Here is a 16,720-nt window from a genome sequence, read left to right as displayed (position 1 = left end):
GTAGTAGACGCCAACATGACGATTCTGACGTAGGCTGGTGATGTTGAGCAACAATGGCGTGGTTGACAAAAGTAATATTTATTCAGTAATTAAGACATTTCTTTCAATGAAATGTAGCCTATATGTATTCTGGGAGTGTGCCGAATTTATTTTGCATATAGAGATGTGTGGTGAAAGTGTGGTTGGGTCGGAGAAAGCTGTTGGATAAACGGCCATGTGCTTATGTACCCCTGTCTATTAGGGTAGCAGGATTATTATGATTATTATTATTAGTATTGTTATTGTGATTATTACATGGATTATTGTTGTGATGTGAGCTTGTGGCTGACTCACTATCTAGAAAATAAAAACATGGCACTTCATTTAAAATAGGTTACAGACCCCTGTTATATGCGCTTGTTTTGGGATTCTTTTTAAAGACCTATTTACTTGTTTCTATGAGACATGGCAACGCCAACAGCGCAGCGAAAGGCATCCACGTCTTTCTCTTGTGAAATGCTGAGATTAGAAACGACCATAATTATTTCATTTCTCAACCTTAAAAAAAAAATAAAGACATCTCCATAATCCTTGGGAAGTGTGTGTAGCAAAAGTAGTCGGCATTGTCATGGTTGAAAGTATTCATGCAACACTGACGCTGTAAGCTGTGTGATGCTAACGCGCTAACACCGTTAGCATGGTCTGTGTTGGTCAAAGGAAAAAGGATAGATATGAAACTACTGGCCAAAGTGTCATACAAAACACAACACCTAAAATCGGAATGTGATGGTGACCTATTGAGCACAAACAGACAATCATGATTTGCTTGCTGGACCTATAATTAATTTATGTGCATTACATTTCCACCTCGCACATATAAATGAAAAGCAAGATGGATGCTAACGCGCTAACACCGTTAGCATGTTCTGTGTTGGTCGGAAAAAGGATAGATATGAAACTACTGGCCCAAATAAATGTCATAGAAAACACAACACCTAAAATCGGAATGTGATGGTGACCTATTGAGCACAAACAGACAATCATGATTTGCTTGCTGGACCTATAATTAATTTATGTGCATTACATTTCAACCTCGCACATATAAATCAAGCCACAGTGCAGTCAGAGAGTAGTTCACAGGTCACACACAGGAGCAGTGAAAGGGGGAGGGGCCTTCGGATGGCAGTGTAGAGTAGGCACGACATTGAGGGGTAGAAACCATCCCGGTCGCGTGGTTGATCTAACGCGTGTGTCACTGTGAAGGACTGGCCCCATTAAGTGAACGTAGTTGGCGTAGTAGACGCCAACATGACGATTCTGACGTAGGCTGTTGAGGTTGAGCAAGAATAGCGTGTTTCAGAAAAGTAATATTTAAACAGTAAAGAAGACATTTTTGGCGAATGCAATGTAGTCTATGTCTTTTGTGGGAGTGTGCAGGTTTTATTTTGCATAGAGAGATGTGTGGTGGAAGTGTGGCTTGGTCGGAGATAGAGCACGAATGAACGGCCAGGTGCTCATGTACCCCTGTCTATTAGGGTAGCAGGATAAGCCAGATTTAGGACAGTTATTTGTCACACCGGTAACTTACTTTATGTATTCAATGTATAAGCCAGATTTAGGACAGTTATTTGTCACACCGGTTACTTTATGTATTCAATGTATAAGCCAGATTTAGGACAGTTATTTGTCATACCGGTTACTTTATGTATTTAATGTATGAGCCAGATTTAGGACAGTTATTGCCGGTAGCTTGGAGGCAGAAACTACTAAATGTTCCCTCGGTTTGTTTTCCCCCACATGGCATTTAACGCATGCACACACGCACGCACATATAGCCCACTGTGTCTATTTGCTCAGACACTAGGACGTAAAATTCTCCTTTCATTGTCAATGGGAATTTAAGGTTTGTGTAGGACCAAGTTTGTGCACACACATCAAAAGCTATATGTAGGAGGGGCTAGCGACCCTTTATAGCAATAAAGAGACCGGTGGGACGGCATGCACCGATCAGCAGGGAGTGTTGGGCGGGAGGAGTAGGATGAAGGCTCTAGTCTACATCCTCCCGATGGGGCTCCTCACTGGCACGTGAGTCAGTAGGATGATGGCAGTGACAACACTGTGTGTGGGGAGGAATTCATTGGCATAACTAATAAATAGAGAAGGGGGTAAAAAAACAAGCAAAGCATGAGGTCAGTCCGTTGCTCTCCCCAGGTTGGTAGAGGGAGTGTAGTGCCCAGGATTACATTAGATTAGACAATTGACACTGGGTGAAAAAATGGGTTACAAAAAACTTTTGTAAAAACCCTGAAAGAATCATTGATCAAATAGTTATTTTGATCCGTTATGAATCCATGCATGTGTTTGTGTCATCTCTCATCAGACTGTGAATCCAGTGGAGGCTGTGGTGGTGTTGGAGGAGGAAGTCCAATCTGACCCAGAACCTGAACATGTACCTGCTGCTACTGCTGAGCCAGAGCCCCAGCCACATCTCCACAATGACTCGGACCTCCACGACCACAGCCAAGACCAGACACAGGACCAGGACCAGGCACTTCCAGCCTCCCCCACCACCTCCACCCCCACCCAGACCCCGGCCCCTGACTCGCCTCCAGCCCAGGAGGACCAGGGCTCTACAGAACCCCCGCCCACTCCACCTTCGGCAGAGCCCCCCGGCGAAGCCCCACCTCCCACACAACCCATCCCCGGCTCGGCCTCGCTCCCAGACCCAGAAGAGCACCAAGAAGACACACCTACCTCACACAGTAGCAGCAGGCCGCCCCACACAGGGTAAGCTGCGTTCGGACTGCTGACACCAGGGCCCTCTGGTAGGGTCTCTGGGCTGTTGGAAGAGGTTGGCTTTAACTGCAGATAAGAGTCACTTCCACTTTAAATGATTGAGTGATGCTGATCCTCTTATGGTGGTTAAAGCCAACCTCAACCCCCAAGTACGATTCATTTAAGTTTTGATTTTATTTATGTTTAATGATTAGCATTTGTTGAGTTTTTGTTTGTTTTCTTTGAGTTTTTGTTGCTTAACTTTTATTCCCTTTCAGTTGTTTATTTGATTGACTTTTCTGGGGGAACTGTTTATCCGGCAAGTATGCCTGAATGCAAACGGAAGAGTTTGGGTTCGGACTTTCAAGGTGTGTTATCTTGGTCCTCATCTCGGACATTGTGGAGTCTCTGCGCGGTTCGGTGATTTCCCACGCACCGCCCTTATCTTAAGATCTTGTGGACTTTGACCCCCCCACACAAGTAACCAATTGGTGGAATTGGTGACTTATTCGGACACGGGACCCCTCACTGGTTATTTGGTGGAAAGTTGAGATGAGATGCCTCCCTGGTGTACGGAGAACACCAACGTCTACAGTTCAAATGCGTTTTCAACATGGCCGTCGTCTCCAGGACATTTCAGACATTTCAGCTTAAGCCCTGCTCTTCAGCTACCCTACCAGACACCTCTACAACATCCCCTCTCTACCCCCCCCCCCCCACTACTCACTCTCTCTCACTCTCACCCCCTCCCTACCTTTCTTTCCACCCCCCCCCCCCCCAAACTCCCTCTTTTTCCATCTCCTCTTTCCTCGTCATTCGTCCCTCACTGTGTGTGTATCCACTGTGACCCCCTCCTGCTCTTTACTTCTGTCTCAATCGGCCTTCCGTGTCGCTCCATTCTCATGCCCTAAATCCTTCCTTGTCCCCATCTCTCTCTCTCTCTCTCTCTCTCTCTCTCTCTCTCTCTCTCTCTCTCTCTCTCTCTCTCTCTCTCTCTCTCTCTCTCTCTCCCTCTCTCCGTTTATCTCTCCCTTCCATCCTCCTCTCTCGGAGGAGCTGTGGTAAACGGCATCATGTCCTTTCTTTTCCCTCAGTGCAGTGTGGGCCCCTCTAGAGGTTGCCAGTGCTGGAGACCAACCCCCCCCTGTAGACAGCTTTGTCTCTGCTGAGCTCACTGACTCGCAGTGCGGGGTCATTCCCCCAAAACTGGCAACCTGTGAAAACACTCCCTTTGGCAGCCCATTTCCCAGGTGAGTTGTGGAACACCCCCACCCCCGACCCCACCCACTCCCTCTGCCTCTCCCCCCCCCCCCCCCGCCTCCTCCACCCCACAGCAGCCAATCGGAACACAGAGATGGGTAAAACAAGGTAACAACAAAGCCACACCTCCCTCTGCTACGCTCAGCCAATCGTCCGCTGGCCTTGCTCTCCTGTCCTACTGTATAAGCTTTTTATTTATTATTTATTTAGTTTTTACTTTATTTTTTTTTACTTTTCTTTTTCGGGCGAGTTGCTCGCTCACAACAAGTACTAACTGATATATTGTCAGGTGAATACAATGAGCTGTCTTTCTTCTGTGTGTGTGTGTGTGTGTGTGTGTGTGTGTGTGTGTGTGTGTGTTCAAATTGACTGTTTCCTCACCGTTCTCTTCTCTCCATCGGTCCCCCCCCCCCCCCCCCCTCTGCCCTGTATAGCGTGGATGTGGGAAGCATAGACGGCCAGTCGTCAGAGCTGCTCCCCGGTGGCTCTGCTCCTGACGTGGAGGATGTGGATCAGGAGCAGCTCCAGGACCATGGTGGCCTGTCGGACCAGGACCAGGGAGCCAACGCCTCCCACCCACACCAAGAGCAGCAGGTACACTACGGCAGCCTCGGTTTATTTCACATTTACTAATTAACCCATTTAGACCAGAGAAAAGATTCTACAAATGCCTTCTAAATCCTGACAGTTTTCTGAAAAACCAATGTTTCTATGTCTCAAACATTTTCATGTTTTTCCCCCAAAACCCCAAAAATATATCTAATCTACTGGGAAAATAAATTGCTGCTAGTGACTGGCAGAAGGAAGAGTGCAGTTGTGGTTTTGAGTTGAGATGATCGCTGCAGTATACAGTATGTGTCTAACGAGGGATGCAGAGCTTTGCTTGGATGCTAGCCCTGATGAACCACTTTATGTATGCATGCATGCATGCACACACACACACACACACACACACACACACACACAGTACGTCACACACGCACCCTACCAAAGAACAGTCTCATGAATGTTTAAGCTGCCAAAAACTGACTACTTGCTTTCAATCTTCTGGAATGGACGGTTGGTGTGGAGGACTTCATGTCTGTAAGTGTAGTGCGATTATGAACATTTCATTGTTGGACTATGTGAGTGCTGAAATTAGCGGTATAGTCAGACTGTTTCGGTCTGTAAGTCTGACCGTTTCTGTGTTCACATTAGCAGCTTTCTGTGTTGATGGCATTGCAGGCTCATAGTAGTTCATCCTGGGCTCTAGCTGTGTTGCTTATATAATCCAACCTAACATTACTCACAGGCCAACACACCTCAATGCTGCAGAGGCCATTAGACTAGCTGCTAGCTTAGCCGTGTGCTATGAATGGCATTTGTCTCTAGAATTACTGCAGTTTCAATACAAGGTTTTATAACCAAATATCCACCTAGTGCAAAACTCTAAAGACCATTTAATAACGGCTGCAATTGATGGCTTGTATCTTTTCACAAACTGCATCCCTTTTAATATCATCTCAGTATGCAGAGCAGATTGTGTCGAACTCGCTTATACGGTATGTTTTTCCAGTCCAGTCATCTATTCACTCACAACCCTACCATATAGTGTGTGTTGTCATGACTCATGTCATGCGTGAGGAGTTAGAATTTACCTCCATGACTCAGTGCAGCTAGAAATAGAAGTAACATATTAGTCATATTAGATTATCTGTCCTCACTTTGTAGCTCCAACGTCAAGAGATAAACCTATTAGAAGGCTGATTCTATCATTTATAGTGATATATTTTAAGTCCAACTATGACGAAAAATGTTCGTCGACTACCTTTTTTCACTGACGAAAACTAAATATAAACGAAATATAAACAAAGCTATGATGACTAACGAATTTAGTTAACAAATATAAACTAGACTAAAATGTTAGGGAGAGACTAGTGGAGAAGAGATCCAGTAGAAGACTAAAGTCATTTTATGCTTGGTCGCACTCAGTGTTGCGCTCAGAAAATAGCAGATCTACATGCAGCGCTATTGTCAGCATGCAACCAAATGTAAAATCAGCCATTAGCCCATACGACGAAATACACTGTCCACAAAATAAACTGTAGATTTAATCGACTAAAATCTTATAATATATGGTTGACTAAAACTAGACTAAAATGTGACAAAAATGAAATCTTTTTTCCCCAAAAGTTGCTGTCAAAATTAACACTGATATGTATGTGTGTGCGCGTGCTGCAGGCAGTGGATGCCAGCGTGGGAACAGAAGCAGACCCCTCAGTGCCCGCTAAAGAAGACATCCCCACTTTTGACGAGTGGAAGAAGCAAGTGTTGGAGGTGGAGAAGGAAAAGAGTAAGGGTACACTACACACACTTTGATACTGTACACGCACGCACACACTGATTGATCAACTCTTTCTCTTAATGTTTCTGCATCGGTGGTGTGTGTGTGTGGTCAGTGGAGCATGTGTTGGTGTGTGAGTTGTGAGTCGTGACTATTGTTCATTTTGCACTGCCTCTAATGGCTCCTGATCAAAGGGTTTTAGCGACACAAACACTTGTGAACACTCAAACGGTTACCTAACATACCACTTGCTTAATGTTATTCATAGATACACACTTTCTCTTACTTTCATGGACACACTTTTACGGACAAGTACACACGCACGCACCAGGATGTATGCTTTGACGAAGCATTCATTCCTTTCAAAGAAAAAACTATACTTTTGCTCATATATGCATTTCTATATCACCTTTTATCCAACGTGCTGTACAATTTGCATTACATCCTCTCTCTCTCTCTCTCTCTCTCTCACACACACACACACACACACACACACACACACACACACTGACGGCAGAGGCAACCATGCAAGGTACGGTATCGCCATCATGGGGAGCTGTTATGGGTTCAGTGTCTTGAAGGAAACTTTGTCACAGCCACCATCTTTTTCATTTGCACACAAAGTGATGTTGGCACACTGTACGTTTACATATGTGTGCTGTGCACATTGGCAGAAAAATACCCTTTTTGTCACATGGCATCCCAGATGACCAGGTTTTTAAAAGTGTGTGTGTGTGTGTGTGTGTGTGTGTGTGGTTTCATTCTAAAGAACATCTTATCAGTGCTGTGACATGAAGGGTACAGCAAGTACATTTGCAAACATTACCTTGACATTCCCATAGATGACCTACATTCTGTGCATAACTGAGTACACATGGCAACATACCTGGAGGCAGTGGCGTGCACAGACATTTAGAGGGGCAGGTGCTGAAGTGAAAAAAGGGCACCTTGTGCAGCACGTGGAACCGGCCGGTTGCCTTAATAGTGTGAGATGTATAGATTTTGGCGCATAAATAATATATTAGAAGCTTTTTATCAAGAATTGATCAATGTCACCATGGTCCACATACTCCACAGTGTTCACTGTACAAAAACAAAGGGCACATTGCTGTCCAGAGGGCAAAGAGCAGGTTCTCTAGCCTAGTGTCTATCTGTGCACGCCACTGCCTGGAGGGGACAGTAGAGGCGATGCCATCAGTGATAAAGCCCTGTATGTATTATTCACCCTAAAGGAAGGTGACATGTCTTTACATAACCTAGTTGATAAACCTCCTGCACACAGACACAGCTCTAACGCCCCCGTTTGTTGTGTTAATTTAGGCCAGTCTCTCCATACGTCGACCAACGGCAGCCCCCACCCCGTGAAGAAAGTCCAGAAAAGCTTCAAGAATAACTACGCCTCCGTGGAGTGTGGCGCAAAGATACTCTCGGCCAACAATGAAGCCAAGGTACGACAATACACAAGTCTATTTTTTTCTGTTGCCGTGAGGACATCTTAATGTTTAACCCACTTGCAAAACAAACCGGCATTCTATAACCTCTTAAGCGCTGCATATGTCTTTACGATGAATTAGCAAAAATACATGATCTATGTTTTGAGCTTGTAGATCTGCTAGAATCGTGAAAAAGTGGGGTTTTGTCGAAGTGGACACCAGCACTCATTTAGTACTTTTAGGATCTCTTATAGACGGTGTTAATTTTGTTGATAGACTAAACAATTTCAGTGATGTGCGACAGTGTATTTAAAACATGATGGTGACGGTTTGCCCCGTGTGATGAAAAGCATGTCCCGCTAAACAATGCAGGCGACTGTTATCCAGATAGATCCTTATTGATCCCGCAAGGGGATTTCAGTTGTCATGGCAGCCTCACAGTATTCTAATTATTATGTAACCACGTTTGTTGAACCAAAATATGCTGTCAAGTCAAAGTCAAGTGACTAAATTTCCAGGTATTGTTATGTAACACTCACATACTGTACGTCATAAACCCCTGAAGGTGTTGTGCCAAATATAATTTATGCCACCCACCCATACTGAACACCTTTCTGTGTCAATCCTCTTGTCTCTTCAGAGTACCTCGGCTATTCTAATGGAGAACATGGATCTTTATATGCTGAATCCCTGCAGCAACAAAATTTGGTGAGTCACATGTATACGAGCACATGTACCAGCACCTTGTCACACGTAGAGCACATGTACCAGCAGTGAGCACCCTCCTTCCCTCCCTCGCTCCCTCCCACACGCCTCTCTCTCTGACGCAAACATCAGTCACTCTAGGGGACTTTTGACAGGACGAGTCTATCAGGGTTCTTCTTCACAGGAGCCGGAAAGCCTTGAGGGCAGTTATATTTGCATGTTATCTTTTTTAAACCGCCAGGAATGTGGTTGGATTTCAAGTGAAAGGGTTTTCTTTCTCACTTGAAATATTTAGGTACTTGTCTTTAGGTACCTGGTACCTGATGACTAACTAGCATCTTCATCATCATCATCACTTCTCTTTCGTCGTACTGTTATGCTTATTATTACTTGAACCACTGATTCACACAAACTTGCAGTTGTCTTGAAGGTGCTTGAAATGTGCTGGAAATTGACTTTTTGAAAACTTGTGTAAGCAAAAAAGCTGTACATTAGCACAGGGGTTCTCAACGTTTTTGGCTGGGGAAATGCTTTTTTGAAAAGCGTCTGGATTTCAAAGTAATCCCCCAAAATAATTCCGGGACCCCCTGAGGGGTCACGACCCACAGGTTGAGAACCCCTGCATTAGCACGTAGGTTTTCAGGATGCACTCATTGATGTGTATCTGTCTGTGTCTCTCTCCAGGTTTGTCATAGAGCTCTGTGAGCCTATTCAAGTGAAGCAGCTGGACATTGCTAACTTTGAGCTCTTCTCATCCACACCCAAAGACTTCCTGGTGTCAATCAGTGACAGGTATACTGACATGCAACACACACACACACACACACACACACACACACACACACACACACACACACACACACACACACACAACCAGAGCATGTGAGTGGAGTGGATTGGGGGAAAAGCGGTTCCTCGCTCCAGAGGGCTGTCTCGCTCATTCGCACATTGATTCCCCGCCGCTCAACTTCCCTCACGACATTTGCAGTGATTACTTTTACTTAGATTTACGGGTATTAATAGTAGGAAACATGTTTGTATAGGAAATTAAATTACCGGTACTAGTTTAGCTTTAGTCTTTGTAAATCTTCTCAAGGAATGCCTTGAGAAACTGAAAAGTTTGAGGCATTCTTGTTGCGTGCAGTTAGGATACTGGCAGCGCTATTGTAGACAAAATGCTGTGTTGCTTATATAAGGTGTATGAGGAGTCCTGAGGACACATTTGCACACTCGCCTGTAAACCTGTTAATGCAAAGTAGCCATTTGGGTAACTTGGCGAAAAGGGGAACTGGTTCCAGCGTGCATGCGCGTGCACATCTATGCATGTGCCTGCCCTGCGTGTTATCTTTCCCTCAAAATAGGGAGCAACACTGTGGTGTCGGGTGAAGTGACCAGTGCACCCCTGGACATAACACACAAATAACACACACACACACACACACACACACACACACACACAATACTGCACACTTGAAGACGTTAGTTTCAACCGGGTATACCTCAACCAGCCTCTCACTTCTTCTCTAACCCCCACACATGGTTCCACCGTCCTTCTCCTCTCCACAGATATCCAACCAACAAGTGGGTGAAGCTGGGTACATTCCACGGCCGCGACGAGCGCACCGTCCAGAGCTTCCCATTGGACGAACAGCTCTATGCCAAATATGTGAAGGTTAGCGCCTTGTTCTTCTGTGTAAATTGATCACTACATTCATGTATGCTGTTATAGTTCATTGGTAGAGGGCTCTTCTGAAAAGTCATACGTTGTTTTTACAGTCGACGACACGTGGCAGAATGCTTCTCAGTATAGTATAGTATTTACTCTCAAATCACCTACATTCTAAATGAGTACGTTCAAGAATAAAAAGTAGATAACCGTGTGTGAGTGCGGTATGGGTAACGGCGGTGTGTATTCAGCCTGCTATTGACCATTATCGGTGCACCCCTAGTTGGTAACCGTATGAGGCCTACTACACATCACGTGCATTCTAGTCCTCTGACACATTCTCACACCCACACATACTCTAGTCTCTACATTACATGGCTCAGGGGACCCGCTCGTGACTTCATGGTAACTTATCCATGTATAATATCCCTTTGCCTGGACACAGAAACGTGTTTGTTTTTGTAAGGCTGTGTCTCTGACAGAGCTGTGTTTTGTAAGCATTAAGGACGGACAAGCCATGCTGACCATTTGTGAATCTTCGCCCTTGAAGTGTTCCTACGAACAAATTAGGATACTAATTGCATTCAACTGTCCCCTCCTTCTCTCATTCGTCCCTTCGCTGTTGCTTCGGCTGCTCGCTGTGTGTTTAAAGTGTAATGTTAATAATCCCGTAGATGTGTATGTGGCCGTTGATTTGATTTGCACCAAGTGTGATCTGTTACAACATGAAAAGAACCTGATTACATAAACTGTTGTCTCCTTTTAAGTCGCCTCTAAAGAACTGAACCTACGCAAACCTGTTATGTCTTGTTCTGATGTCTCGTGTCTGTCCTCGACTTGTTCGTCTGTCCCTGCCCGTCCGTGTTTGTGTCTGTGTTTCTGTCTTTTGTGCTCCTCTTTCAAACTTGACCAAACTGCACGAGATTGGCCATTTGCAATTTGTCTCATCCCTGATTAGGATTTCCACCTCATAACAAAGATGTGGCAAAATCTGTTGTAGATTGACTGCGCATAGACATAATTGTTAGCTCTTTTGCTTTAGCCCTTGAAACCAATAAATTAGTTGCAGTCATTTTTCAGATAAAAATGATATCAGAATGATGTCAGTCCTCTTCTGCCAAGCGGAGAGACTTTTCCTCCCCTCCTTTTGTGTTTACTAAAGGTAAAACATTGCCCCATCGGCTGATGTAGGTCGTAGCCTATTTTCATAGGATAATTTATAGCTGGCCTTGATTCAACTCGCACAGTCTGATAAGGTGAATAATCACGATTTACCCTTTTCACATGGCATGTCATGATCATATCGTAAAATGGCCTAAAGTAAACCATGCAGTGTTCAACCTTAACTGCACCTTAACTGATGCTAGTATCTTGCCTGTAGAGTCTTAAATGTGGGGTAAGTGATATTTTGTGGTTAAAGCAAAACGTTTTCATTTTATTTGTTAAAAGTTTAAAGCTCTGTATTATGCTAGTAATCATGGCTAGAGTGTTTGTTCAGTAACAGGATCCCTGTCTGTCCAGATTTTTAACAGAACATACATTTTCAGGTAGGTGACAACATTTCTGCCAATCAGGTTTTGCAGATTTCCCATTTATCAGCTTCCATTTTTTTGTGTTCCAGATTTGTCTGCAAATGTTTTGGTGTCATCACTTCTAATTTCACTTGTTTAATGTGTATCCTGTTTGAGGTCTCTATCCTGATCGGATAAAATGTATATCCCGACCCGAATATGCATTTTCTTTTTTATAAACGAGGTGGGGACTGGACATGGACATGGACATGGACCCCTGTTGCTGAACTCTATAGCAATGAGTACTGTCATAATATAGAGCTATTTTACACTTATTTTAATCAAAGAAAATCATTTACCCTACTTTTTTTTTTAATAGTACAAACGGAGTCAACTGTGTGTTATGAGTAAAAAAGACATTTGACAAACTGTGAGCACATACTTTACTTGCTTGTGGCATGAATCAACCTTTTACTGATTCTCTCTCTCTCTTTCCCCCCCCTCTCTGTTTCTCCCTGCCTTGTCCTCTTCTCACATCAGATGTTCATCAAGTACATCAAGGTAGCGCCCTTCTCTCTATGAATATGATGTGTAATAAAGCACACCTTAATGGGCATAATATGCATCGATTATTGAGCTTTGGGTGGCACAGCACACATAGTGTAATGCATGTGGAAGATGAAGCCATTATAACACTGTTTCCCAAAGAAGTGGGTCAGGAGTCGACCACATTTCCTACATTTAGTTTTTTAATTATAATACAATTTTAAAATGTTCACGAATTAAAAACAAATTCAAACATTTGTTTTCTAAATACAAAAATGATTAATTCGAGAGAAAAAATAGCCGATTGTACAAGCTCACACGTCGCTTGTAGATTGGCCATTTTCACTAGCTTTTGGGTCTCAAGCTAAAAGGTTTGGGAACCATTGCATTATAACACACACACAGAGTACAGACTGTCGACGCTTGGCAATGTTCACGATTACGTAACCCATGTTTGATGGACTGTTTTTGGAGTGGGTGTATAATGGTAATAATTCTTATTGAGACTGGTGTCTTGTACAACTGGGGATCATGCCTGTTTGATCTTAACTGGTTGCTGTTGTCCCTCTTGCAGGTTGAGCTTCTCTCTCACTTCGGGTCGGAACACTTCTGTCCCCTCAGTCTCATCAGGTAAGACCAGCCAAAGGGAAGTTAGGGAACCATTATTTGGCTAAATCCTGTCATTTATAAGAAGCGTCATAGGATCTAGCTAGCCTTGGCTTGGACTAACCTTGGTCTGACCTTGCACTGCATTTTATATCTTCTGACCATGACGTGTCTGGCAAATTGTCCAAGTAGATTCTTCTACAGGCGTCTTTCTTTCAAGGTAGCTTGGCAGTTATTCTGGTGGCTAAATATAGAGAGCATACCAGGAACTGAAGCATTCCAAACAACACGCTGCTTTATTAGACTAAAATCTCTGTCACACAACACATTGGACACCGTGGAGTCATTTGACTGTGATTTCACACTGGCTTAAAGGAGTGGTTCACCCCCAAAACATGACTTATTTTCTATCAATCACAACCCCATGAAGCCTTGAATTCATGGAGATTTGTTTGTTTTTGTGGCATTCCTAAGCCAATAATTTGATGACCGGCGGAAAGATGCTAGCATCTCCGGTAGGAGACACCGCAACAAGTTCATCACATTATGCTAGTGTCTCCGGTAGGAGACACCGCAACGCAAGGTCATCACAATGCTAGCGTCTCCGGTAGGAGACACCGCAATCCGCAACGCAAGGTCATCACATTAAAGATGCTAGCGTCTCCAGTAGGAGACACCGCAACGCAAGGTCATCACATTAAAGATGCTATCACATTATTGGCTCAGGAATGCCACGAAAACGGATAAATCTCCATGAATCTAAGGCTTCATTGGGTGTGTGATTGATAGAAAATAAGTCATGTTTTGGGTGAACTACTCCTTAAGGAGACACTTATGCAGAATCCACTTTTATTTAAATGAATACTTGTCCCATTACTTTGTTATAGTACTTTGTCAAAAATCATAGTTCATACTGTACCCTAGTGTACAGTAATTCTTGGAAGTGTGTGTGTGTGTGTGTGTGTGTGTGTCTATCTCTCTCTCTCTCGGGGGGAGGAGTCATTTGGAGCCTATAGGATTTCCAGGAAACCTTTGTTCACTCTGGAACTGAGCCATGCTTTACTTGGCTGGCTGGGGAATTCTCTGCTCTCGTTCCCTTCAAGTGAAATGTCAAAACGAAAAAACAGAAAGACACCTTTTTACTCTCGATCTGTTCATGCTTTTATATTCTGCCTGTCTCTCTGTGCATCTCTGTCTGTCTGTAAGCAACGATTTGCATCAGATGGAGTTGGACAGATGCATATTGCAAGAATCACACTAAGAGTTGTGGCGGCCTGGAGTAGAGTTATCTAACCACTGCTACAGACCAGTATATGTCTCTGATCATGATATCAGGTTACATGATTGTACGTAGGGAGCATTTCGACACACAGTCCCTCCTATTCATCCCCTGCAGCTCCGTGCGGTAATTCCTCTGCCTGGTTTTGGGCTGGAGCGAAGCCAGGGTTGACTGGAATGCTCCTCATATGGAAAGCATACGCGCACGCAGAGCATTTAGGGTTTCTAGGTCAACACAAAGACAAAAAAGGCCCGTCTAGAACTGGTGCCGCCGTTGCGACACAGGGCTCCGTGCTAACTTGCAGATTAGACTTGTTTGTGTTCAAGACGTTTTGAGCACAATAGACTTACTTAATGGATAATGCATTTTGTTTAGCGGTACCTAGAGTATGTAAATCGTCATTCGTGAAGTGAAGAGATTATCTTTATTTCTTTATTATTATTATTTTTTGTGGCTTTTGCCTTTATTTTATATTTTTTATGGAGGAACAGACAGTAGGCTGACAGGAAATGGGGAGAGAGATGGGGGGGTGACATTCAGTAAAGGCCGTCGGTATCGGGAGTCGAACCCGCGGCACACTGCCAGACTGGATTACCAGCCAAGGTGCCTGGACCGTTGCTTTCAGTGGAGGCTATTTGTTTTTACGGCGTGGCTCTGTAGGCTAGTTGTGTGCGTGCGTGTGTGTGTGTGTGTGTGTGTGGCTGGGATGGTACTGATATACTGTGTTGAATAATTATTTTAATTTAACCATCTAAGCAGGGATTAAAACTGTCTTGGCCAAGACAGGCAGCAAAACGTTGAAAAACATGATTTCAGTTTCAAAGTTAATAAATAAAACCGTATACTTTAAATTAGGGTAACAAAAAAAAGTTATCCTAAAATAGATTAACTTGACAAACAATGACAGCCAGGCGTATCTGCCTCTGTGACTAAAGAGGTGGGCATAGGTTAAGGAAGCCGTAAAACCCTCAAAGGGAGGTCGTAGTTCAGAATGTGGATGTGCATCGTACTACGACGTTCCTTTCACGTTAGATAAGAGCTGCTGAAGAACGCTCACATGAAGAGGCATGTGGAATGGAGAGCCTTGAGCTTCTATCTCAGTGGGCCGGGTCCTATTTACCTTAGATAGCGATTAGAGAACATGGTGTATTCGTCCCATTACCTTGCTGCAAAGTAAAACCACAGTGTTAATATACAAAGCTGCCGTCAATAACGTCCATGTCCTATTGTGCTACCCTGGAATCAAACCCAGGTCTCCTGCGTGAGAGACTACATTTCTACAGACTTTTACAATACGTCAGGGAGACATTGCATTATGAGCCTCAGGGTGTACTAGTTCTTGACAGTGACACCAGGGTCTGCATTGCTCAATGAAGGAAGAGAAGGCAGACCACCTCCAACCAACTGCAGATGTACTAGTTATTTTGTATTAATATACTCTACATACAATACAGATTATAATTTATTCGTTGTCAGTTGTCAGTGAAATACTATATACATATTATTTCTTTGGTAAATGCTCAACTATTTTCAGTGAATGTCAGCCTATTTTGTCATGTCCAGAATTAGGGATGAGTTAATTCGGTTAAAATAAAATGTTATTCGTTAAAATAAGTTCCTGATTAAAGCTTTATCTCCAAGTGAACACTTAAGGATTTTACTGTGTACTGTGTAAAGGGAGTACTAAGGTTGTTTGTCTGAGTGCACAGCCGGCCTTTTCAATATGGATTCTTCTGTAGACTATGGAGCCTAGATGTTTTTTCACCATGTCGTCGTGCATGACGAGGTAACGGTGAATGCATGTTTGTAATCTGTGCAGGGTGTTTGGCACCAGTATGGTGGAGGAGTACGACGAGATAGCAGACTCCCAGTACCCCTCGGAGAGACTGGAGTACCTGGATGAAGACTTTGGTAAGACCCTGTTTTGTCTGCGCCCCTACATGCTGTAATGATGAAAATACAGTTGCATGAGGGCAGCATACAGTATGCAGCCTTGACGGCTAAGCTAGGTATCGTCAAGCATTCTCATTGCAGCTGTACAACGAAGACACCCAGTATTGGTAGCGCTGTAGAATTAATGACTAAATCAGAGTTAGCTGATGACCGACTTGACATGGTTACTTTCCTGATTATTTGCCTAAATTCATAACGGGCTTTACAGCATTTCAGTGCTTAAGTTCCAGCCTTGAATGTGCAATGTTTTACAATTTAGGCATTTAGCAAACCTCTTGATCCAGAGCGATTTACAGTACGCAAGAACAAAACATGGTAATACTTCAAATACATCAAAATAGTCTTCAAGAATGTTGTGCTGCCACAGTCTAACTAGCGGCTTTGTTTTCCTGTCTCCGTAGACTACCCACCTGGATACCAACTACCTGAGGACAAGGCCGCTAAGAATCTGCTTGGCTCAGCCACCAGTACGTACAGTTACAGTACACCTGCTCCCTTTTCTAACACTTATAAAAACACTTATAATGGGTGTGAGTGAACAACACCACATCAAAGCAGCACTCTTGTCACTGACACAGGTGTGTCACCCTGCATCACTTTATGTATTCAATGGATAAGACAGATTTAGGACAGTTATTTGCTTGGAGGCAGAAACTACTAAATGTTCCCTCGGTTTGTTTCCCC

At 43.7% G+C, this 16,720-nt stretch overlaps 1 protein-coding gene across 3 annotated transcripts in view; it reads left to right on the top strand.

The window, feature by feature from the left end:
• suco (SUN domain containing ossification factor) overlaps nt 1-16,720 on the top strand; it is a 61,890-nt gene that overhangs the window by 29,443 nt on the left and 15,727 nt on the right. The window contains exons 4-15 of one of the 3 annotated variants that reach the window (XM_080769365.1): nt 2,360-2,766; nt 3,849-4,004; nt 4,449-4,608; nt 6,235-6,346; nt 7,658-7,785; nt 8,411-8,478; nt 9,160-9,267; nt 10,042-10,147; nt 12,193-12,213; nt 12,773-12,828; nt 15,903-15,994; nt 16,438-16,503. In XM_080769365.1, coding sequence (XP_080625491.1) covers nt 2,360-2,766; nt 3,849-4,004; nt 4,449-4,608; nt 6,235-6,346; nt 7,658-7,785; nt 8,411-8,478; nt 9,160-9,267; nt 10,042-10,147; nt 12,193-12,213; nt 12,773-12,828; nt 15,903-15,994; nt 16,438-16,503 — 1,480 coding nt within the window. The remainder of the gene's footprint in view (nt 1-2,359; nt 2,767-3,848; nt 4,005-4,448; nt 4,609-6,234; nt 6,347-7,657; nt 7,786-8,410; nt 8,479-9,159; nt 9,268-10,041; nt 10,148-12,192; nt 12,214-12,772; nt 12,829-15,902; nt 15,995-16,437; nt 16,504-16,720) is intronic. The other 2 variants (XM_080769367.1, XM_080769366.1) reach the window with 2 other exon arrangements.

Source organism: Protomyctophum bolini (genome assembly GCF_963924005.1).
Source record: "Protomyctophum bolini genome assembly, chromosome: 8".
Lineage (NCBI taxonomy): Eukaryota > Metazoa > Chordata > Actinopteri > Myctophiformes > Myctophidae > Protomyctophum > Protomyctophum bolini.
Note: the sequence above shows the minus strand (reverse complement) of the source record. Positions and strands in the feature narration are given on the sequence as shown.